The 26,448-nt window shown below is 35.9% G+C and overlaps 1 protein-coding gene across 12 annotated transcripts in view; it reads left to right on the plus strand.

The window, feature by feature from the left end:
- LRRC7 (leucine rich repeat containing 7) overlaps positions 1 to 26,448 on the plus strand; it is a 552,029-nt gene that overhangs the window by 122,813 nt on the left and 402,768 nt on the right. The window contains exon 2 of one of the 12 annotated variants that reach the window (XM_045477807.1): positions 19,678 to 19,753. The exons of the other annotated variants lie outside the window; for them this stretch is intronic. Coding sequence (XP_045333763.1) covers position 19,753 — 1 coding nt within the window. The 5' untranslated portion in view covers positions 19,678 to 19,752. The remainder of the gene's footprint in view (positions 1 to 19,677; positions 19,754 to 26,448) is intronic. 12 annotated transcript variants of the gene reach the window in all.

The following is a 26,448-nucleotide window of genomic DNA, read 5'->3' on the forward strand; positions in this document are numbered from 1 at the left end:
GGATCCTGAGTTCAAGCCCCATGTCCAGCTCTTTGCTGTCAGCACAGAGACCGCTTTGGATTCTCTGTCCCCCTTTTTCTCTGCCCGCCCCACTCATGTATGTGCACACTCTCTCTATCAAAGAAAATTTTTTTTTAATTAAAAAAAAGAGGTGCCTGGGTGTTACCTAATCAAGGTGCCACCCAGGCACCCCTTTGTTGGATCTTTCTTTAAAATGCTGATTCTTTAAATTTCTGGAATGTTACCCAAGGGCAAGGCATTACCTGTACCATTACCTCTAATGGTTGTATCACTTTGAAACTCCTCCAAGAATGCTTTAAATATTTTGTGTTGGTTTTTTGCCTCCTACCCTTAAATTTGTCCAGGTTTTCTGGACCCTTGGTATAGTTCTCTATTCTTCAAGTTGTAATTCCCAATAGTTGTCACTCTGGACTTTTAATCCACACATTTAAAAGGCCACATCCTCAGTTCCTCTGATCCTGCCCTATCTCAAGGATTCATTCTAGGTTGCTCTCTCAAATTCTGTCACCCTGCTTTGGTTAGATTTCTTTAGGATCCAGTCACAATTGTTTGATTTATACAGCTGAAACATCTACTTTTCTACTTGGCTTTTTAAGATTAGTCAGAGCTGGGTCTGCCCATTTCCTTTTTTTTTAAAAAAAATTAACGTTTATTTTGGGGAGGAGAGAGAGAGAGACAGAGCATGAGTGGAGGAGGAGCAGAGAGAGAGGGAGACACAGAGTCTGAAGCAGTCTCCAGGCTCTGAGCTGTCAGCACAGAGCCCAAGGTGGAGCTTGAACTCACAACCTACAAACTGTGAGATCATGACCTGAGCTGAAGTCAACTGCCCAACCGACTGAGCCACCCAGGCACCCCTGCCCATTTCCTTTTAATATTTGTTTCTCTCAGCCTTCAAGATACCATTTTCTGCTTCATATCTGTCTAATCTATCCCATATGATTTCAGTATTTCTCCTAAGGAAATCTCTTTTTCTCCAAAGGAATAAGCTAGTTTTCCTGTATTTTGTTTTTATTTTTTTGTTGTTGCTTCTATTCTGATAATAAAACTGAAGACTCTTTTCACATCACTGCAATTCATTCTGGATACCCTACACAAACTCACTTCTTAAAGGCTATGTGCTCCAAATGCAGGCTTTATTATTTCTTTGTATATCCATTAGGTATGCAATAATTTCACTGACTTGTTATCTTTTTCAATTCCACCTAGGAAAGGGCATATGCTCATTATTCTAAGGGCTCCATTTTACTTTTTATTTGTTTACTAATCAGATTCATCATTCTACTGTGAGCTCCTCCACAATGAGTGTTCTCTGAATTATAAGACCATGGACAGTGCTTATGTGCTTATTCAACCCAAAGCTCAGGTCATACATTAGTAACACAAGCCCTGTTGCTACTATCCACTAACGTCAGCAGGGCCAGTACAGTGTTGATAAAATAGTTCCACCTGTACAAAAACAACCACTTCCTTGGGAATAAAACTGCTGTGAACTATAACAAGTGCCTAAATCAAATCCTGCATGGCTCACTTGTTAAAGCTGAAAGCCCATAGTCATATGCCCTGGTCCCATCAAAAACTTCTCCAGGTATAATTTAAATCACCCAAATCTACTTTTTGTCTATTTATGTTTATTGCTGACAAAACTGACATTGTAGGATGTGGTTCAAGTACGTGGCTACAGTCTGAGAATTAACCCATGTAACCTCATCTCATGTGGCCTACTGTAGTACAGCTGAGGCCTTGGAGGGTAAAACCAAATTTTCACAGGCAGGCTCTAGGAGGAAGAAAGGGTAAGGATCCGAGCTCTGCATCTATGCTCTTTCTGAAGAAAGAACCCTCTACATTCATGGAAAAGAGAGAATGAGGCAAGTGCCTAGGAAGTTTAGGAAAGTTTAGGAAAAATGGAATCTGAGAAGTAAACAATAAGTCTCTCCTCTCCTACTACACTCCTATGTCACTTATAACCATGAACTGTCTCTGGCAGAAGTTATCCCCATTCAGTCTGCCATGATGCATGCCAATACTTAGAACACTTGCTTCAGAATGAAAAGCCAACCCAGAAAGCTTCTCCTGATAAGACTTACCCATCCATGAGGTACCATAACACCATACAGATTTTCCTATATTAGTTAAATTTAGTTTTCAACCCCCATACTTCTTAGGTTGATGCCACCTCTCTGGTACCTGACAAAATTGACCTCCTGCCAAAATACTTGACCCAGAATGACTTCAAAACCATGCCCCAGAAAGCAAAGACTCTATCCAAAGCTGCCATTAAATAAATCAACAAGAAGCCTCCCATAATTTGAGAATCCAACCTGACTCTCCTTTTATTAAAGCTACTCTCCAGGAACATATAGAAAAGTGCACAAAATTTCTAGAATCCTCTCGTATCCCTACAACCAAATATGTTGCATTCTACTTTTGTTCTAGACATCCCTATATAATCAATATGTTGAGCAACCACATTTCATGACATAATTGAGATGCAACTATATTTTTTGTCTCCCTGTGTCCTTCTAAAAGGGGATAGCCATCTTCGGGCCCTAATGGTATTGATCCACTCTTAGGGAATAGACAGCATTGTAATTGCTTTAAGTCACAAATCACAACCTCAATTTTGTCATTAGACTATGTCAGTACAAATTATTGATTAATGCTTTAATCTTCATTCAAGTTTAAGATTTTTCTTCCCTCACATCCCAGTCCATTTGTAGCTGTTTTTTGACTTTAGGCAAGTGGGTGTGGTCAGAACCTCTTAAGACCAAAAAAGGAAGTGGAGAAACTTTAAGTGACATGGAAGATCTTGCTTGGCTAGAGATGTTAAAAATAACTATTTGGGTAGTTATTTCCATGGTTTTTCTTTGGCAAATCGCTTCACTGGCAGAACTTCTCCCTAGTCTTTGCAGAAACATCTCTTTTCTGGATGTCTTTGCAACATCTTCTGCAATTCCTAGGAATCCAGAATTTGCTTCCAGGTTATTGCCTCAGGGTTCATCTGTCCTTCTAGGCAGTCATATTGGACATAAACAAAGATGACCTCACCTGAGTTCTCTCTTTTGTGTGCCCTACTTCAATGGACAGGTACACTTACACATCTCTTGCTCAAAAGTTAGGCATGCATACAGATCCTGAGGTAGCCATGTAGCCTCCCATAAACTGCTGTACATGCTGCGTTCTCACTCTGAGCATGAGTCAAATACCAGTCTTGTGTGTTTCCAACTGCAGAGACTATATTTCAAGCTCTCTGAACGGTTCCGTGGATGCTTCACTCAGCAAGCCTGAAGTGATGGAAGGAACATCAAGAATTCCTTACCTCTGGGAGGGGAAAGTATTCATAAATGCCAGTAGCTTCTCCAAAGAAATCTTTTCATAAACTCCTTCTCTTTCAATATTTTGATCCCTTATAAATTATTGATTTGGCTGGGAAATCCAAAAGTTGCAGAACCTGAAATTAGGTAGCATAGAACAATTGGGAGTAGTTTACAATACAGATCCTGTAGCCAAGCTGCCTGTGTTCAGTAACAGCTTTACTGCTTAACTAGATGTGTGACTCAGGGAAATTACTTAATCTCTCTGTCCCTCACTTTGTTCATTGAAGACAATGGTAAGGATTAAATTAGTTAACATATGGGGCGCCTGGGTGGCGCAGTCGGTTAAGCGTCCGACTTCAGCCAGGTCTCGATCTCGCGGTCCGTGAATTCGAGCCCCGCGTCGGGCTCTGGGCTGATGGCTCAGAGCCTGGAGCCTGTTTCCGATTCTGTGTCTCCCTCTCTCTCTGCCCCTCCCCCGTTCATGCTCTGTCTCTCTCTGTCCCAAAAATAAATAAACGTTGAAAAAAAATTAAAAAAAAAATAAATAAATTAGTTAACATATATAAAGTTCTTAGAACAATTGCTGGCATACAGTAAACACTATATAATGATTTGCTATTATTATTCTTTTGTAAATTCTGTACACAGATTTGGCTTTGGAATATCGTGTTTATCATATCTTTCTGCCTCTGCTGAATTCTGTATTTGAACATCTTGTTATACTTGTGAGTACTTCCCATTTTTCTGCTGGCTAACAGAAACCCACATTAACCTGGCATCTTCATGTCCTTCCCCACACCATTGGATGGAAAACCAGAGTAAAGCAGTGAGGCCATGAGAGATTTCTACCTACTATGAGGTTGGTTCCATTACTTCATAGAATAGCAGTGCTAGCCCCAGGGGGGGAAATCATCTAGTAACTTGATGATACATTCAACTTCCTCACTCAAGTAAAAAAGAAAGAAGAGGAAAAAACAAAACAAAACAAAGAAAAGACAGGGACCTACAAAATTCTAGGGAATTCAGTTAGGATTCATGGCTATTCTCTCTCAAGTGACAGCATTAATGTGACTCAGATCCAAAGATTAAAAATCACCATCTCCCCCATTTCATGTTTTATTTGTAAGCAGCGAAATGATACGACCAGTCAATTTGAGTCAATTCTCTGTCCCCCAAGTCCAGGGTCATGCTGCATTGTGTACTAAAGCCATTACCAGAGAGAAAGAATTTTCACTGGTCAAATGATTCCCAGGAGGTATCCACTGCAGTTTGGAGCTCACGACTTTTCTATGTCCCATTTTGGCTACCTCTCTATTATTAATGTCTGGCATCCTTGACTTCTGACCCATTGCAGCCCTAGCTGCAAAATGACAGGTGATTTGCATTTGGTTCAAATTATTATTTTTTAATTGTACTTTCGGCTTTAAAATCATGGATAAAAGTGTAGACAAAGCCTCCAGAAACTTCTTCTCTAAACTGTCAAATCAAATGTTGCATTGAAAGGAACCAAGAAGGGGAGCCTGGGTGGCTCAGTCGGTTAAGAGTCCGACTTTGGCTCAGGTCATGATCTGGCGATGCGTGAGTTTGAGCCCCGCGTCGAGCTCTGTGCTGGCAGCTCGGAGCCTGGAGCCTGTTTCAAATTCTGTGTCTCCCTCTCTCTCTCTGCCCCTCCCCCATTCATGTTCTGTCTCACTCTGTCTCAAAAATAAATAAACATTAAAAAAAAATTAAAAAAAAGGAACCAAGAAGTATATATTAAGAGAATAACCTGTCAGTTAGAAAACCAATGCAGTTTAAATGTTTCAGGTTTATTGGAATACACTTAGTGTAAAATACCCACCAACAGCAGAAATGCTTTGGATAGAATGTTGTGTTGTGAAGTTTGCTTCACTAGATTCTTAGTTCTGTGGAGATAGAGATGGTGTCTCCATTGCATCTGCATCACCAGTGCTCAGCCTAGTGCCTGGCACATGGGGATGCTTGCTATAAACTTACTCATTAAATGAATTAATTAATGAATAGCAGAATAAATCTGCATTAAAAAAAATACACACACTTCAATTTTTGTTGTTTCATCTATCTCCCATGCTAAAATGAAAAAGAAAGTCATTACATTGATAGCATGTTAAAGCCAGTGGAATATATATGAATTCATGTTCCTTGGAGTTTGTTGATGGACCCATAACCTCTAAAACTCTGATCCACATGAGGCTGTTTTTATATGTAGAATAAGTAATTGTTTCTATTAAATAAAGGTTCTGAAACCAAGGAATGTATTCTAGTCCCTTTGGAAGATTCTCTGGTTCTATTAAAGAAAAAGGTTTAATTAGAGCATGCTATTTTAGAAAGAGTTGGCTTAATTTATTTTCAAATTGGTACACAGAGGGTATCTGTACTTAAAGATTCTAAAATGGCATCCTCAGTATTGTACAGGCCAAAAGAAGGATGACATTTTGCATATTTTAACTACTTGAACTGATGGTGTGTCCATATGGTACAAAGTGCAGAAAGTCTTGCTCTAAATTCTGTTTTTAAGTTAATTTACATTTTTTTATAACAAATGCCCCCAAACCAGGCATCGTGTTGCTTTAGTTTGTGTGAGTTCGAACATCAAGACCAAAGCTAAATACTTCCTTCTTAATTTTCAATGTGTAAATATATGTGACTAGTTCTGCCATTTGGCTGCATCCTGAAGAGTGACTAATGTTACCTATGTATTCATGGGTCATCACACACCATGTTTAATCAAGAATATATTTTCACCTCTGGTATTTGACATGTCACATGCCTATCAGTTTACTGTCAGGCAAGATAGAACATGTCAAAATGGGCATTAATTCTTACTGCTCTCTTATGGAGCCAAGCACTGCAGATGACAGTGAATATGACAGCTTTTGTGATCAGCAACATTTCTGCTGGCATCCTGTTATTAATAATACTTTGGCTAGACAGTATTACCAAGGATAATCTATGGTGGAACAATAAATAGTTCCTGCATCATTGGCCACAGAATGATTTTTAAGCTTTTTCTAAGGCTTTTAGTTTTTCAGGCTTTTTTTCTCCTTCAGGCAAACTCTTAACTAAACTTGTTATAAAATTAATTGGAAAGAGGAAAAATGGAAAAGTGACTATTACAAGCTCACTTTTTCATTCTTGGCTCAAAGGCTATATTTACCAATTTTTAAGAACTGCAGTGCATATCGAAGGATATCAAGACTGAGTATGATAGAGAGGTGAACTTAAAGATTATAAATAATGCAAAAAAAAGATTTTTCATTAAACAAATAATTATATCACTTGGGAAACTTATTATTGAGATGAATATTTCTGATGATATGTGAAATGCAGGCAGTATTCTCGGCATAGTATAATATGTACTTAATAGCCATAATGACCTTTGTATTAAAAAAATTCACTAACAGTGAGGAAAGGGTGAGCAGCTTTATGGCTAGCATTATCCAGACATGTTTTTCTTTTACTCCTAGGATCAATTGCAATGGTTATTGCATAGACATAATTTATATTTCTAGTTATGTATTACCTACACCATCATTAAGCAAAGTTCATGAGGTGGCCAATCCCTGGTTCACTGATCCATCTGCGATTGGATCCATCCAATCCAGCCTTCAATTATTTAATGCTTTTTATTTTTTTTTAATTTTTTTTTTAACGTTTATTTATTTTTGAGACAGAGAGAGACAGAGCATGAACGGGGGAGGGGCAGAGAGAGAGGGAGACACAGAATCGGAAGCAGGCTCCAGGCTCTGAGCCATCAGCCCAGAGCCCGACGCGGGGCTCGAACTCACAGACCATGAGATCGTGACCTGAGCTGAAGTCGGACGATTAACCGACTGAGCCACCCAGGCGCCCCTATTTAATGCTTTTTAGTGCTTGTGAGACCCTGCAAGATTCTGAAGAGAAAATACCAAAAGTTTTAAATGAATAATACCTTAGATTTACCAACCCCATTTTATTTTTACCTTGTCCTGATTTATTTTATCTTGTAAAATCTCAGTGAAATGAGTCTCTCCTCGCATCATTTTTAAAGATTACACATGGTTGGGCACCTTGGTGGCTCAATCAGTTGAGCGTCTGACTCTTGACTTTGGTTTAGGTCATGATCCCAAGGTTGTGGGATGGAGCACCACATAGGGCTCTTAGCTGAGGGTGGAGCCTGCTTGAGATTCTCTGTCTCTGTCTCTCTCTTTCTCAGCCCCTCCCCGCCACTTGTGCATGTGCTCTCTGTCTCTCTTAAATAAAATTTTAAAATATATATTTATTTTAAAAAGATTACACATGGTTAAGACCACATAATTACTTTTTCTAGTTGTTTAATGCTTCAAAACAAAAGCAAATAAATCTTATTTTCCTTTGTTTCATAAAATTGGTGCTGTATTTTAAAATTTCAATGTTAAATCTAGACAAATTTTATATGGAAATACGAGAATTGAGAAGGTTATTTTTTAATCTTAAATTTGCACTTCTTAGCTTGTTTACCCAAGGATACCATAACTTTAGAGTCTTTTATGATAGCACACTAGTTACATATTTATATACCTATATAAGAATAAATTGAAATTTCTGATATAAGGGAAATCATACAACAGATTATGTAAATGTTTCAGATCCTCAAGATGGTATAAATGTGTTTGTGTGTATGTGTGCCTATGTTTCACGTGTATAACGCATATGGTAAAATAAACTTCATTGTGAGACTTGTTCTTTAATGACACTGATTTATCACAAAAGGCTATCAATATAAAAGTATAGAGGTAATCATGCATCTGACAATCACTTTTGTTTGATTTATCAAAAGTTCTTCCATTTCTTCTTAAACTTGAAAAAGTAAAGGATTTGGTTATGTTCTTATTTAGAGGTATTCTTGGTTAAAAGGTACATAAATCAACAAATTAACCCCCTTTAAGAATTTAGGATCAGAATTAATGAGCTTCCTTGAAACTGACTACCAAAATTTGTAGCTTGTGCTTTTCCACTGTTGCCTTTCTTCCAGGAAGCAAAAAGATTCATTCAATGCCAGTCTTTTAAGAAGTTTTTTCTTTCTTTTCCTTTTTATGTTTTCTCTCTTTTTTTACTTTTTTTAATTGTCAACAGAAAAATCAGACAGAATAATTTTCTTCCAATATGCAAATATCTGTAATAGCTAGAACTTCATTTAAACCTGATAGTTTAGAAAACTTTTATAAGTAAACACGCATTAATATTTTAAAGGTACAAAAAAGAACAAAGTACATTTTAGGAAGCCTTTGAAAGCTATTTTGCAATTTGTGGAATTATTAAATCGAGTAAATTACCATAATTTTGGCTTTGGGCAACTTTAATTCCTGTATGCCTCTATTTCCTCATCTATAAAATGGGAAATATGGTACTGCTTCATAGTGACTTCTGTTATTGTGAGGTTTTAATATTATAGGAAGACTTTTCTGCACAGTCAAGACTATTTATGGCTATTTGCAATTTTAAATTAATTTTTATTTTATAAGTTAAATTTTTTTACATTTAAACCTGGCTTTTCAGTACTTTTTTTTAAAGCTAAACATACAAATCTTCCTCTATTTATAAATCGGGTACATTTTAACAATTAGTTTAAAATTTTATTATTTAAAATCTATTAAATTTTTAAAATATTTTTGTTTTCTTCATAAATCTAATACATTTTATGTTCCTCAATTATGTTCTTCAAGCTGTGATGTAACATGCAAAACCTCCCTAAGCACTTAAACCACTCTTGCAAATGTAATCAATTAAACGTATAAATGTAGTATATTTTAAGTTCTTTTAGGCATCACAGTACTATTGTTAACCAAGTAAATAAAATTCTCCTACACATTTCAAATAAACATCTATAGGGGCAGGAAACTTTCCCTTTCTTCCCCTGCAAGTGCTTTGTCTGGCCTAGTAATTAAATTGACATAGACAAATTAACAGGGGAAAAATGAATTTAATTTTGTAGACAAAAGAAAGGATAGACAAAGAATACATTTGTAAAGAACTGACAAAGAGGTTTGGGCTTAGGGTAGTAAATTAGTGAAGAAGTAACAAGATTTGTTTGTACTGCCTCCTGAGCCCTATAATTCCCTATTTTTGGGTGTAAGAAGACCTTCCACTCTTCTGGTCCAGTGAGGGTACCTTTCACATGGGAAAATTTATTTCCTGCTTTCGGGAGACAAAGGAGAGTCCGAGCGTCTTTTTTGTACCAGCTGTTCTGAAGTAACGTTAATTCAAAATCATTAACATGCCAAAGTGGCATATTCTGTTCCCCATCACATTACAACTCAAAAATTCATTTCTCATTTTGTTTGGAATCACATGTTCTTATGCCCTCATATGTCAATTTTTTTAAATATTATAAGCACTTTTAATGTCATTTATAAATTTTTCCTACGTTGAACTCAAAATTATGAATAGAAAGTGGTTTTCTTCATGATCTCAATTTTTAATTTGTAAATTTTCCCAGAATTAGAAGGACACTTTTACCCACTTCTTCTTACACAACTTTTACCATTCCAGTAATAACCCCAAACCTTAGTGTTTAAAATAGCAAAAATTTATTTTTCACTACCATTACACGTTGGCTACATATTGGCTGGGGCTCAGCTCTGCCTTCTCTTTGTTCCAGAATCTAGAAAGAAAAATGGAGCTTGTAGCTAGGGTTTGCCACAGACAGCACATAGCACGAGTAGTAGCACAAGCTGGTGTAAAGCTTTCCCATGGCTTATATTCTATTAGCCAAAGTGAGTCACACGGCCTGGGCTAACATTGCTGGGGCAGGAGCTATAATCCTCCCATGAGAGGACGCACCTACAGGAGGAGCCTGATAGCATGGGAAAATGCTTCACATATTTTGATCAATCAATGCATTCTACAACATCTTTCCTCGAAAAAAAAATTAGTTATATTATCACCTAGTTATTTCTTATATGAATTTTTACTTTAGTGCTCAGTTGCTTCTTTACTGCAAGACTGAATGTTAAATTATTTTCTTGCTTTTGTCAGGTCTTACAGCCATATTGATGACCTTGTCCTAAGGCTTAAATGAGATCATGCAAATGAAAGCATCTATACATTCTTAGCAAATATAAGTAGGAATACATTGTGGGTATTTTTTTTATTCTCTTATTTTTTGGCTTCATCCTTCCTGTTTCTGTTTTGCTTGTATAGTTGTATGGTTTTCGTTCAGGCCCAACTATCTAAAGCAAAATCGCTTACCTATGCATGGATAAAAGGAATTTGCTTTTCTATCATTAGTTACTTTGAGTTCCAGTCATTTTGGCCTCAGAAACAGTGTTGCATTCCACCAGCACTCACACCCTTCCTTTGGCTGCTCTAAATATTATATTTACATTCACTGAGCCTGTATTTTTTTTTTTAGAGAGAGAGAGAGACAGAGAGAGAGAGAGAGCGTGTGTGTGCAAATGAGTAAGGGGTAGAGGGAGAGGAAGAGAGAATCCTAAGTAGGCCCCATGCCTAGTATAGAACCCAATGAGGCTTGATCCCACAATGCTCCGATCATGACTTGAGCTGAAATCAAGAGTGGGACGCTTAACCAACTGAGCCATCCAGGCACCTCTCATTTAACCTTTTATATTTGACTTTCTGGAGGCCAGATCACACTGTTTTCTCATATTAAGCTAGTTATTGACAATAAGCAGCCTGTAAGTCATTTTTACATGTGGCTTTAAGCAACATTTCATTCATCCTATAATGTATTTATGCACAATTTTTTTTAAGACGCACGAATAATCTAACTAGCCAGATTATAGAAGGAATTGAAAGTTAGGCAGAGGAATTTAAATTTAATGATGCAGGAAATAGGAAATAATTGAATTTTCTGAGGCAAGAAATAGAAAAACAGCATGGTATCATTATCACAGTACGGGATTTTATGTCAGACCATCCTGGATTGGAATACTGTCACCACCAATATGGCCCTAGTATTCCCAGTCAGTAATGAAGATCACACTACCTACTTCATAGAGCTGTCATTCAATAATAGATTCAGCAAATACTGTGTTCCTACTTTGTACTAGATGTCTTTGAACAAAAAACGAACTCCATTATTGACCTTGTTATGCTCACATACTAGGGACAAATACAGAAATATATTGTGGGTCTCCTGGGTGGCTCAGTTGATTAAGCATCCAACTTCAGCTCAGGACATGATCTCACGGTTGGTTAGTGGGTTCGAGCCCCACGTTGGGCTCTGTGCTGACAGCTCAGAGCCTGGAGCCTGCTTCAGATTTTGTGTCTCCCTCTCTCTCTGCCCCTCCCCTGCTCACGTTCTGTCTCTCTCTCTCTTTCTCAAAAATAAATAAACATTAAAGTTGTAATCATTTGATTTTAGTTTAAGAAAAAATAGTGAACAATTGTGATATAGGCTTAGAAGGAAAGGAACAAATGACAGAGAACTGGGGTTTGTATTTTTAAATTAAGTGATCAGGAAAAGCCTCTGTAAAATGGTGACATAATTCATATGTGGAATTTAAGAAACAAAACAGATGAACATAGGGGAAGGGAAAGAAAAGTAAGATAAAGATAGAAAAAGAAAGGGAAGCAAACCATAAGAGTCTCCTAAATACAGAGAACAAACTGAGGGTTGCTGGAGGGGGGTGGGTGGGGGGATGGGCTAAATGGGTGATGGGCATTAAGGAGGGCACTTGTTGGGATGAGCACTGGGTATACTGAATTCTATTCCTGAAATTATTAGTATACAATATGTTAACTAACTTGGATTTAAATAAACTTTAAAAATTAAAAAAAAATAAGAATAAACAAGAAAAAGGTTCTGTAGCTGCGGGGGACCCATCCATGTCCTCTTGATCCTTAACATTCTGCTGTGTGCCCATGGTATCTAAGTGCAAACACTGTTGAATCCTCTTGAGAACATTCTTCCAGCAAGTGTTCAGTGCAGCCTGGAAGTACATAGGAGTGGATGCCTCCCGGTGCAGATTCAGTCATTCACAGATGGGAGTGAGGGAATAAATAGCTTACCTTCCTCACCACCCACCCCATACCCACCTGACATATATTCCATACAGATACGGCTTAAGTTGCCCAGAGTGGCACTGGCTTCATTAAACACCACTTATTGGCTTTCTTCCCTTCCTTGTTTCACTTCTTTACTCTTAAACTGGTGTTTCATAGGATTGCCTCCTAAATAAAGCATTTATTCTCTAATCTATGCCTTATGCAGAATCTGCTGCAGGGGGAGACCAATCTGAGAGAAATATCGTCTCTAGCCACTTAGGATAATATCTGTAACAGAATATGTACTCAGTAAATGCTAGTTCTCCGTTTCCTCACCCTTGTTCCACCAAGTCAAGCATGCATGATGAAATGTTTTAGAAAGTCATCTCTAGACTTTATTATTGTTTTGGAGGTAGCTAAAGCTACAGTCCTAGAAACCAGTGAAGAAGCGGACAACAGCTTTAGGGCTGACAAAAAGCAATAAAACCCCAGTCAGGACAATGTGAGATGCCAGTAAAATGTAGTTACAATGGCCTGTTTATATTCTTTTGTATTCTTTACTGCACATTATATACTCTGCTGGACTACGTGGTTCAATGGAATATTATAAGACAGTAGTGGTGCCATAAAGATACCACTGGGTAAAAAAAAAAAAAAAAAAAATATATATATATATATATATATATATATATACACACACACACACACACACACACACACACACACTTTAGGCCAATAAAAGTAGGCTGAGAGATCAGCAAAGCATTCTATAAGATTGGTCCGAGATTATCTGTCATACTAGGCTTGTCAGGTAGCAGTAGCAGTGGAAATGTGAAAGGACCTCTGATCTCCATCAGCACTCAAAGCTGCTATATATACAGTTGACCCTTCAGCAGTGTGGGGATTAGGGACACCAACTCCCCACTCCCATGCAGTCAAAACTCTGCATATAACTTTTGACTCTGCAAAAACCTAACTACTGTAGCCTACTGTTGAATTGAACCCTTATCAATAACATTAATAGGGGTGCCTGGGTAGCTCAGTTAAGCGTCCGACTTCGGCTCAGGTCATGATCTCATGGCTTGTGAGTTTGGGCCCCACCTCGGGCTCTGTGCTGACAGCTCAAAGCCTGGAGACTGCTTCGGATTCTGTGTCTCCCTCTCTCTGCCCCTCCTCCCCTACACTCTGTCTCTCTTTCTCTCTCTCTCTCTCTCAAAAATAAACATTAAATTTTTAAAAAAAAATAACATAAATAGTTGATGAACACTTATTTGTGTTTTATATGTGTTATAGACTGTATTCTCCCAACAAGGAAGCTAGAGAAAAGAAAATATTACTAGAAAATCATAAGGAAGAGAAAATACATTTAGAGTACTGTACTGTTAAAAAGCCTCATGTAAGTGGACCCACACAGTTCAAATGCATGTTGTTCTAGGATCAACTGTGCATATAATGCATAAAATTAAAGTAAAACCAATGTGCTTGGTATGTAAGTACATTTTCTTTTCTTTTTTTTTTTTTTTGTAAGTACATTTTCAAGTATTTCTTGTCTTCTCTTCTAACTCATTTTCCACTTCTAAGCAAGCCTTAAACAGATAACCTAAAGATCCTATTGGCTCTTGAAATTTTTAAAAATTAATTTCCTACCAGGGCATACAACATCTGACCTGTCGCCTCCTTATGTCTCAATCTATTCTTGGTTTACTCTCCTTCATGCTGATTAGGCTCAGGCATACTGGCCATTATTTAGTTCCTCAAAGTATGCCACATGCATTAGTGTCTTTTTTAATGTTGATCTTTCTTCCTGGAATTTAATTATCAGCTGTTTAGATAAATAGGTCTCTCTCATTCCTTAGGTGTCTGCTTAATTGTCACCTTCTCAGTGAGGCCTTCCTTGACTACCTTATCTGAGATGTATCAGTTAGCTATTACTACAGTAATACTGCATAACAAACAACAAAATCTCAGTGGCATGCAATAATGAACATTTTTTTTTAGCCCAAGTGTCTGGGGGTTGGTTGGGGATCTGTCAAGGCAGCCTGGGCTTCACTCAGTGCCTCTGCTGATTTGTTCATGCCTGGAGGTCAGATGGAAGTCAGCTGATCTCTATGATGCTTCTGCTCTACAACTGTGCTCCATATATTTCTCATTTTCCTCCTGGGACCAGTGGGCTAATCTGAACATGTTCATTTTATAGTTTTTATACATGGCAGAGGTGTAACAGTATGAACAGAAACACATAAGGCCTTTTAAGGCCTAGAATCAGAACTAGTCCACCATTACTTGCACCTGTTCTATTGACTAGAGCAAGTCACAGAGCCGAACCCAGCATCGGTGGTTTATTCCTCCCATGGAAATAAGAGGGGTGGGAAGGGAACACATCTAAATACTTATGATCCAATATACTGCAAAAGGTCTTCTCTTTTTATTCCAGTTTAAAGTGCTCGGTTTATTGCCTTCCAAGCAATTTTGGCTTTTTGTATTCCATTGTCTACTGTCTGTCTCACCTGTGAAATTTTATATTATATGAGAAAGGAAGAACAGACCATACTATGGTAACAAATTAAACCCCAAATATCAGCAGTTCTATGCTTGTCTATTCCTCCTCCTCCCTGAAGAGTTTAAGGGATTTGAAGAGGGGAGTAAATATAAAAGGAACACAAAGGTTTATAGTGATTCACAAGGCTCTTTCGTATTTGGTCTTTTTATTGGCCTTCAAAGTAATACATATACAGGGAAGAAACTTAAAGAATCTTGGTTTTATAAATTGAAATTCAATTAAAATCTAATCAAATGTATAAAATGCTCAGGGCATCTAAGTCACTGACTGATCACCGAGTCAGAGCCTTCCAGAAATTTCCAGATTTTGTCGAGTGCCCCGCCACCCCAGCTCCCGTAGCAAAATGTGTGCACTTCTAACATATCCTGTCTCAGTTTATACTTAAATCTGCTTTGGATCACTGCCCCTCGATGATCAGCTCTTCTAGGGTTTATTCATAATTTATCTGAGAGCCTACACAGGCAGGATATCTAGAAGGCCTTCGTCTCATACTGGAAATTCTGTTTTGCCCTCTGGTTTCTGAAAAGCCTTCATATCTGAACTTGCAGGCTCTTCTTTAAAGTCAAATGACGCACAGTGCCACTACTAAGACATCCTTTGCTCCACCCAGGTCTCACAAATCGTTTTATGTGTATGGCCTCATGCTTTCTGGAAAGCCTTCCCCCTAGAATTCTTATAGGTTGATACTTGCAAGATGTGACAACAAATCCTGAGTTTGCTAAAGATACTGATGACCTTCAAAATACCTTCACTTGCTAAGGAGGGCTGTGATGAAATTCCTCCTGAAACAGACTGTGGGTATTTCAAATTTGTTTTAACCTTGTAATTCAACCTAAGTATGTTCCCTACCATAAGTCTTTCCTGGGTTGATATTATCAAGTTTCTGTGATAAGCAGAGTCTGTACCTCATTAGCTCTGAGAACATTACTGGCATTAAATAGTTAATGACTATTAGTAATCACATCACAGAAACACTAAGAGAACATTAACCATGAGACAGAGTTAAACTTCTTAGCCAATTCAGTATCTATTTCACAGCATTCTTGACATTTCAAACCCTCTGAATTTTCATTTATCCAGTAGTAGTTGGAAACCTATGTCTAAAATTTTAGTGTTGTCAAGAATACCCACTGTGCCCTCTCGATACGAAAGGTTAATTTTAATGAACATTTAAACACTTATATTAGGCAATATCATTTAAATATAATTGAAATGTGAAGCTGGGAGTTGTAGTGCTTAGCATCCAAATCTGGCCTGTTTACTGCGTAGTCATAGCTCAAAGGCTGTACCAGTACTTGTTAAATATTACAGCCTCTACGGAGTGAGACGCACTGGCTAGAGCATAACTGAATATAGACTTGCCCCCCACCCCCCAGGCTGTATTTTAAGTAGTAACCCATACTTCAAGGACTTTTCATATGCACTTTGTACTTTTGAGTAGCAAGTTGAAGATGCAGGTCAAATTGGGGTTAGTGCAGCTCAGACTATCAAAAGATATGGACAGTTTGGGAAGAAAAGGGGTGTAATAAGGAGCACTAGCTAGTGATAATTAGCATCCATTTAATGCATAACATGGATTGTTTTTGTCATCATTTACATACAGTTTAGGCACTGAGTGAGTAGGTTATATTGCAAGACTGTTGACTGAAAAACCGGAAACCAGAAATACCGCAAAATGAGTGTACCCTGAAGCAAGAAACCTTCCAAAAGACTTGCACACAATGCTTCCATATGTAAGCTCTTGCACTAAGTCTTTTAAAATGGACTTTAACCTGGGGCTCAGGCACTTAGCCAAACATACAATGCACCAACTGGGACAGTGGTAGTGCTGGGAAAAAGACAAACAAACAGAAAACAAAAAACAAAACACACACACACACACACACACACACACACACACACACTGGAAAATTCTTTCTCTTTTAAGCATTTTAAGTTATTCAGTAAAAGGTTGCCATCAAGGCTGGTATGCTAGTCTCTATTATAACCAAAGAGTTCCTTTTTTCCCCTTCAACATCAGCTTTAAAAATGTGGTTTTATCTGCAACTAAGTATATTAGGTCATTTATAGAAGTAAAATAAAATACTGTGTTTAAAAGAGTATGTGTCCTCCTAACATTGTTTCCATTTCCTGCTGAGTGTGCATGCCCAGCTAGCCATGGCAAGGCCCAATTCCAGTGATTTGCAAATAACAAAAGCAAATCTACTCATTCTCAAAATAACGTAACTATATATTATACTATAATAATATAATGATATAACTATTATAATAGTATAGTATAGTATAGTATACTATACTATGGGATCATATAGTATAATAATATAACTGTAATAATAATATTAATAATTCAGACATTTTTTTCATTATATTGAATGGGAATCTGCCTGAAGTAGAGGGACAATTTTTATTTCCAACAAAGTAGCAAGAAGGAAACAGAAAACAATAATATAATAATTTATTTTAAAGTATATATCACTTTTTTAGGCACTAGAATAGTATATTTTAAGCTTATAATTTTACTTGTTACAATAACACAAAATAATAGCAAAGACAGATCTCCTAAGTTGTATGCTTAGCTACTAAAAACTTACTTTACTTTATATTATTTTTTAAAAAACTATTTGTGAGACACTTAAGGTTAATCATTATCGCCGCTATACAGATAAAGAAGTTACAATAGATGATTCTAGTTTTCTAGTCTAGACTCTAGACTATGTTAAATGGTATTGAATCAGACTGCATCTGTATAGTTCTACAGAATTCAGTATACTATATTGCAGGCTGTAAGCATTTCATTATGTAACCTGTAATGGTGGTAGGTAAATCATTTTTAATTTTAGTATAAATGAAAAGACAAAAGTATTAAGAATAACTACAAAAATTGTTAATTTCTATTTCATTTTAATATTACATTTGTAATCAGAAAATTACTTTAGCCTAAACATATGGTTTGCTAAGCCTTATTTTAAAACCATGCATTTTATACAAGTAAATAATTGCATCAATTAAATAAACATAATCTCCAGCATTTTAATTGCTATTTATATATTTCATTACAGTTTTTATCTTCCGAAATATCTTTTAGAGTGTTAATTTCAAGAAGAGATTTTTTTGGTACCTGAATGTCACCATGTACAATTGGCTTTATTAAGCAGATCTTGAATATTTTCTTAGTCCTTTAATGCCCCTTTTCAAATTTTTTATTAGATAATTGTACTAAATAATATCAATAAAGCTTTCTTTTATGACTCTTAAAACACACCAGGCTCTGCCTGACTCTGTGTCGACTAAATCCTTCTCTGTTCCACTGATAAATGGAGGTTCCATATGATGAGGTTTTTGGGGTGACAGTGGGGTTTGTGGGGTTCATGGGGTCTGGAGCTGACAGCCAAGAAAGAATTCTTGAAGATGTCATTGGTGCAAAAAGGTGATTTTATGGAAGCACGGGGGTAGGACCTGTAAGTTGGAAGAGCTGCCCTGGGACCATGAGGAGACACTGGTTGTTGGGGGAGGTAAAGTCCAGGGGAAGTTTTCAGTGAGATTTTCATATGCTAAACAAGACTCCCTGTATAGTGGAGGCTTAGCTATTGTCTAGCTTAGGGTTATTTTTCCCTCTAGCAAAGTATTAGCATTAAGACCGTAGGGAGTTCCAGGAGAAATGTTTTATTCTGCCAGCCTCAAGTGTTTGTCAATGGGCTGCAGGTTAGAAGGAAATTTCGTTTTGTCTGCCATTTCCTTCTACTTTGGTTTCCCACATCACTATGGAGGGGTGATGGAGACTTAGGTCCTGCAGGACTATGATCTCTACCACTTAGCCATTTGTTTTTCTCCTTTCCTTTGTTCTTGAGCAGCCAGGAATATCACACACATCCCACCTGGGGGTAAGGGGTAGAGCCTTTGAGGCCTTTCAGCTTGCCCTAGGTTCCCTCATCACCTTATAGTCCTGACTTACACATTTAATAATTATATCGAAATTCTTGGGTTTTATAAATATGAAGCCTTTACATTAAGTATTCAAACAAATAATTTCAAGGTGTCATTTTCTTATTTATTTCCCCTGTCAACCATAGGTTGTAACATATCGAGTGCAAACTACAATACTAAATAAATGTGCGTTATGTGCATTAATCTCATTAAAGTCACTTTAAAAAAATAAATTTGATTATTACAAATGCATATGGATATTCTAGGCTGGGTTATTTTCAATGTACTATATCAAACACATTAAGCTATGAGTATCCACTCACGTAATAAGTGCCAGTGTCAAAGCACTTTGTTTTAATGATCACTGGGAATTACCAAATCAGGGTTGAAGGTGTAATAGTGAGAACATAAAACTTTATTCATTCAAAATAATTAGAGGAAAGGCAACTCTTACCTGTAAGAATCTAAATTATGAAATATTTTAAAAGAAATTCTGTTTCTGTAATTTTTAAAAACAAGGTAAAAATAACATTTCACATTTATTATGTAGTTATTAGAAATCAAACACACAAGGAAGAAAATCACTATACAAAGAATTTTCCTCGCAAAAACAGAATTGTTTTTAGAAGGAATATTGGACAATATTATCATTCTTTGTTCCACACTGAATTTATATATTCAAAGCTCAAATATTTAAAATGGTAGTGTTTGTGGAATTATTCTGATTAAGATGTGTAATCTGACAATTAGAAAAACATCTGATTAAGCTCTTCACATTCCATTCTTGCTTATTATGTTCATTTAGATGCATTTGTCAATTTATAAGTACACTTAATTAAAATTTTTTAAATTTTCTTTTTTTTTTTTTTAAAGGATCCCGCTACATGAAAAAAATGCAAGTCAAAGTGGTCACAACCTAGAAGTCTGCAGAGACAGGAATAACTAGCAAGTAGATACTATGTTGTTTTACTATGCTTAAGTATATAGAATTCAGTAGTGTTCTGGGAATTTTACTCTATAATTACAAATAGCCTTGTAATTTTAAATTCATATTTAGTAGTATTTGTGTTAACTATATTACATCACAAAAATAGTTAGGAAGAAAATTGGTAACTATGGATTTCAGGAAATAGATTTTTGGTCAATAATAATGAAGTGATTTTGGTCAAAAAGATGAGTTTAAATATTGTATCTTTTCCTAGGTCTTATTTTTAGAGACCTAATTCAACAATATATTCCTTTCTGAAAAGAGTGATAATCTCCCTGTATCTTGCAACACATTCAACCACTGTATAAATGTATTAATTCCTCTCCTAAACCATTAATAGGAATTATAATACAATCATGCTTCTAAGAAAGAGAATGAAGTTACATTCACTTTTGAAGGTTACATTTTAAAATTTCAAGGTGATATCAAATGAAATCCAGACATAAAGCAGGAACTTTCCCTTCATCAGTACTCACTGACATTTTCAAGAAATGAAATAGGAGGTTCAATGATAAAAGCATGTAATGTTTGGATGAATGGATTTTAAAAAAGACTTAAGAATGTGGAAAGGGTAAATAAGATTATTTGAATGGCAACAAGAATCTTTGAAAATCTCATTGTTCCATATTAAAGTGTTTGAAGCTGATTCTTTCTCCTGAAATGCATCTTGGAGATTGTAATAGAATCAAAATGTTAAAACTAAACTTATTTTAGAAAGTATTTGCATCAAGTCTTTCATTGGTATGGATTAAGGAACTAAGTCTGCACTTAGAAACTGATTTTACATGTTAAAATTACACATATACACACACATAAACATATTTATATGCACATATATACATAATATACATGTATTTTTTAGGATAATAATATAATTAGTTCTTAATTTAACAGATATTTTTCAATGGATGGTGATTAAGATATGTCTGCAAAGAAAAATCTATAAGAAATTATGGCAGTATCCACAATCGAAACTTTTAGAAATTATATATGTATTTTAATTTAAAATCCTATAGTAGTAATTTCTATAATTATAGACATCATTTAAAATTATATTTCAATGCTTAACAGTACAGATTCCTAAAGAATTATATAAGCCAAAAAAAGTTTCTTCCCTTTCAGTCTTTTTGTTAAGGCTTTATACATGATAAATAATGGTTGATAAACACCTCACATACAAATTATATCAAATGTTTATACAATTGAAACCACATATTTTGATAAGAAGAATGCTAAACAATAAGTCAAAAAACACTTCAGCGATAAAAAGCATGAATGAAAGCCTAATGAATCTGGTTTATAAACTTAGACTTTTTATCTTAGGATGTCATACAGTGATACAAGCTTACACTATAAGGTGTAAGAATTTTGAAATTCAAAATTCAGACTTTTAAATAGTTCAGTTGGGCTGTCTTTGTATTAAAGGAGAGAAAATTCTGAAAATGGGTTTAGAAATGCCTTGGTAATAGTTGGCATCAATTTCAGCTCAGAAGGAAATGAAGAAGACTATAATTTAAAAGGAATTAAAGAACTTAAAAGAAGAATTATTTTTAAAAAGAAAAACATCTGGAAGATGAGAGGGTCTGGTGGTGGGAGCCCAGGAAAATGACACTTGCTGGGGAACTTAGGACTCAAACTAAAGTGATGGTATTAGAGAGAGAGAGGGGAGGACTTTGATTTGAAACGATACCTTCTTCACTGGATTCTATAGGAACTTCATTTGGATGCATAGTGGCCCCATTATTTGAAATCTGGAGCATTAAGAGAAGAGGAGTTTACCTTCAGTAGAGGATGTTAAAATGGTAACTTTAGTTCAGAATGTGAAGTTCAGGTGCCTGGAGCATATAGCAAAATGGGGACATCTCAGGGTTGGTGGAAATGCAGAACTGGAGGTAGGACTAGAAGATTTCTCTGAATAGACTCAGTGGTTGAAGCCACCAGGACTTCACCAGGCAGAAAACATGTACACAGTGGAAGGGGAATATTACCATAGGTATAGTTCCTAGGATCAATATTCAGTCACCAAAATTCTGCTTAGAGAAAGAGGAATCAGCCACAAAAACTGAGCAGTGGTCAGCAGTAAGAGGAAAACTGGCTTCCAGTATTTTGTTCTGTTTTTTAAAGAAACAAAAGCAGAAATATTCATAGAGGTTAGCCATGTCAAACGCTGCTGAGATGCCTTGGAGGAGGATGACTGAATGAGAAAAAACTTTTAGATATCTGTCAGTGCTTAGGAACCCCATGGAGATACTTTGGAGGCCAGATGAATTTGTGAATCCTTTCCAATATAGCACCTTTATTCTTTACCTTATGTCCTTCATATATCAATCCCAATAATAGAATTATGTTTTTCGGATTTGTTTTGCATAGTTTCATATTTTTAACTCAGATTGCTTATTCTCAGAATATCATCATAACTCCCTGAAACTTCTGATTTGAATAGCTAATTCAACTTAATGTATTTTGGTTGAAGAACTCTTTCTTACAGGGTAATCCTATCAATTATATATGGCCCATTATTATTTCATGTAGTAATCTCATAAATGATTTCCCATAGTAGGCTGACAAATACTTCATTTGCCACTGTTGGGAAAAGCCCAGTCCTTCTCCTGTGTTCCTTCTTTGCTCTCACATGACTGCCGTTCTCACAACAATTCTAACATGTCTGTCTTTCATTTCTTCCTACATGTCTTGTAGCCCCTGGAAGCCACCATTCTACTTTATCTGAATTTGACTACTCTAGAAACTTCATATAAGTGGGATCCTATGGTATTTGCACTTTTGTGATTGGCTTATTTCATTCAACATTAATGTCCTTCAGTTTTGCACATGTAGCATATGGCAGAATCCTCTTCCTTTTAGGATGGAGTAATATTCCATTTCATGTATATACCACATATTGTTTACCCATTCATCTGTTGATGAATACTTGGGTTGCTTCCACTTTTTGACTATTGTGATTATTGCTGCTATGAACATAGGTGTGCAAATATCTCTTTAAACCCAAACCTTCAATACTTTTGGGTATATATCCAGAAGTGGAATTGCTGGATTATATGATAATTCTGTTCTTAGTTTTCTGAGGAACTGCCATATTGTTTTCCATAGTGGCTGCACCATTTTGCATTCCCACCAATGGTGCAAAAAGCAAGCCAGTTTTTCCACATCTGAGCTAACACCTGTTTGTGTGTGAGTGTGTGTGAGTGTGCCTGTGTGTGCGTGTGATGGTAGCCAATTTTAATGGATATGAAATGATATCTTATTGTAGTTTCAATTTCCATTTATCCTTTAATGAGTGCTCTAATGAGCATCTTTTCATGTGCTTATTACCTTTTGTACATCTTTGGATAAATGTCAGTTCAAATCCTTTGCCTAATTTTTAATTGAGCTGGTTTTGGTTGTTGTTATAGCCTTTTAAGATTTTCTCTTCATTTTTTTTTTATTTACAGCAATTTGATTATGATACACCCAGGGGTGGTTTTCTTTTCAGTCATTTTCCCATAGTTTACAGATTTTCCTGGGCTAGAGCTTTTCATCAAATTTGGAATATACTTAGTCATCATCTTTGTAAGTACTGTTCCAATCTCATTCTTTCTCTCTTCTTTTTGGGACTTTAGTTACATAGGTCTCTCCACTGTGCCCACATTTCTCTTGTACTCTATCTTTTATTTTATATTCTTTTTCTCTCTAATTGGGTACTGTCTATTGATCTGTTTTCCGGCTCATTATCCAATTTCTAATATGATTTTTTTAAATTTTTTAATGTTTATTTATTTTTGAGAGAAAGAGACAGAGCATGAGGGGGAGAGGGACAGCTAGAGAGGGAGACACAGAATCGGAAGCAGGCTCCAGGCTCCAAACTGTCAGCACACAGCCTGTCACAGGGCTCGAACTCACTACCTGTGAGATCATGACCTGAGCCGAAGTCGGATGCTCAACCGACTGAGCCACCCAGGCGCCCTCTAATATGATTTTTAAAATATTTGTTAAATTCTGAACTTCAGAGATTATGTTTTTCAATTACAGAACATCTATTGGATCCGTTTTTATAAATTCTAATTATCTGGAGAAATTCTATTTCTATTCATCTGATCTATCATGTCCATCTTTTCCACTGTGTTCATGAACATATCAATTGTAGTTATTCTGAAGTTCTTGTCCATAATACCATAATCACCTGCACATCTATTTTTAGTGTCTGTTTATTCCCTTATACTTTGGCCATTATGAACCTACCTTTTTAAGTAATTTTTTATTAAATGCCAGACACAGAGTATGAAAACTTTTAGAGTCACCAGGTGATTATATCCTGGCAAGTAAAGCAGAAAAAAATATTCCACCTAATTTTTTTCAGGGATTAAAATGAGTAGAGGCTGAATGCTTCAGTCTGTCTCTGGTTGCTTCCTTTTCTGAAGCATAGCCCTCTAGGATTTTCAACTGAAATCTTGGAGTGTTTACTATGATTCTTGCCCCTCATGAATTTGCTGATAAGGCAGGACATTTTGCTCTGTGTTTTAGACATTTTAATCTAAAACTCTAGTGTTCTTTGTCACGAAGCATCAAAATATACCAATGACTCTCTCTCAAAGGGGAGTATACATTTAAGGTTCTTCAATTCTCCAATGTTTACATTAGGCTTTCCAGACCACCCAAAGCTGTTATCTGTCTTTCCCCAGTTGTGGCCCTCTGATCAAACTAAACCCAGATTATCAGACTCTAAATTCTATCATAGAATTGGCAAATGCTTCCAGAGAAAGGAGATGAGCTGGGCATCAAAATCTCCTTTCTTTTTGGTTCTCCCCACTTTGAAAACTTACCCAAGTAACTAGCTTTGTTGCTTCCTCAGCTCTTTGAATCATTAAAGCAGATGTTTACATTTACATGGCTTTTCCAGTTTCTCTCTCTAGAAGCATTGATGCTGCCAAAAAACACTTTGTGTGCCTTGTTTTTGTGTATCATGGAAACTTTTACATGTCAACTAGCATAGATTAATGTCTTTTTTCATTTCTTCCTCTTTTTTCTGTTAGAATTCTTTCTAAAGTAGACTTTTGACTTTTTTAGAGCAGTTTTAGGTTTACAGCAAAATTAAGTGGAAACTACAGAGAATTCCCATATATCATCTGACCCTGCACATGCATAGCCCCCCATACCATCAACACGCCTCACCAGAGTGGTACATTTGTTACATTCGATGTTGACATATTATTATCATCCAAAGTCCATAATTTACATTAGGCTTCACTCCTGCTGTACATCTGTGGATTTGGACAAATGTATGATGACATTCATCATTATAGTATTACACAGAATAGTTTCACTCCCCTAAAAATCCTCTGTCCTGCATCCCTCCTAATCCCTGACAACTGCTGACCTTTTTTACATAACTACAGTTTTGCCTTTTTTAGAATGTCATATAGTTGAAATCAAACAGTATGTAGCCTTTTCAGATTGGCTTCTTTCACTTAATAATATGCATTTATATTTCCTTAATATCTTTTTGTGGCTTGATAGATTATTTTTTCTAGCACTGAATAATATTTCATTGTACAGATGTACTGTAGTTTATTTATCCATTCATAATGTATTTATTTAACAGTTGTATTAGATTCTATAATATCTGGGTACATTTTATTAAACAATCCCCTACTCAGGGATGATTTACTCTATTTCTAGTTTTTCCCTCTTAGTATAATGGTATATGAGCTAACTTGAATATATCCCCATTTATTTACTTGTGTTTCCAAGGGGGAACATACCCAGATATAAGCTTGGTAGGACATAAATACACTTTACATTTGTAAATTTGTACATATATAATTTTTAAATTATATTATTTTCTTTTATATAGGACATATATTTTAAATCATTTCATTGTGATAAAATACACATAACATACACATAACATAAAATTTACCATGTTTAAGTATACAGTTCACTTGGCACTAAGTACATTAGCATTGTTGTACATCAAGGTAACTGGTATTGTCAGTTTCTTATATAGACTTCCAGAGATATCTCTCCAATATATAATAAGCCTATGTATACACACATACATATTTTTTCTTTTTCCTTAGATTATGGCATTTTTTCCCCAGTAAGGAGAAAATATCAGACATAATTTCATATTTGTTTTTAGAAAACTTGCTTATTTTATTTTCATTTTTTTACAAACTCCTAAATAGAACATTGTGTGGATTTATATAACTCCCAGTCTTTTGCTATCACAAAAAGCTACTCTAAATGATCATATGCATAGCTTATTTTGCATGTATGCAAGCTTATCATAAGAAGAGTGGAATTGCTATATACAATGTCATGCCTTTTTGTAATTTTGGTAGAATTTGTAAAATTGACCTGCATAGGGCTTATTCCAGTTTTTACCATTATCCATAATGTGGTGCACATGACTTTCTATATTTAATAGGTGAATATTGTACTCAAAGCTACAGTGATTTGTAGTGTCACAGATATGTTAACATCCTTTCCCACATTGCTACTCAGAAATAAGTCATAATCACTGTTTTCTTATTTTTCTCATTCTACTGGATATAAAGTAATATCTGAATTACCTCAGGTTATACTTTCCTGACTACTAGAGAGATGAACCATTGTTTCATATGTATATTAGTCACATGCTCCTCTGCAATTTGTATATT

The sequence above is a fragment of the Leopardus geoffroyi genome, chromosome C1 (assembly GCF_018350155.1).
Source record: "Leopardus geoffroyi isolate Oge1 chromosome C1, O.geoffroyi_Oge1_pat1.0, whole genome shotgun sequence".
Classification (NCBI taxonomy): Eukaryota; Metazoa; Chordata; class Mammalia; order Carnivora; family Felidae; genus Leopardus; species Leopardus geoffroyi.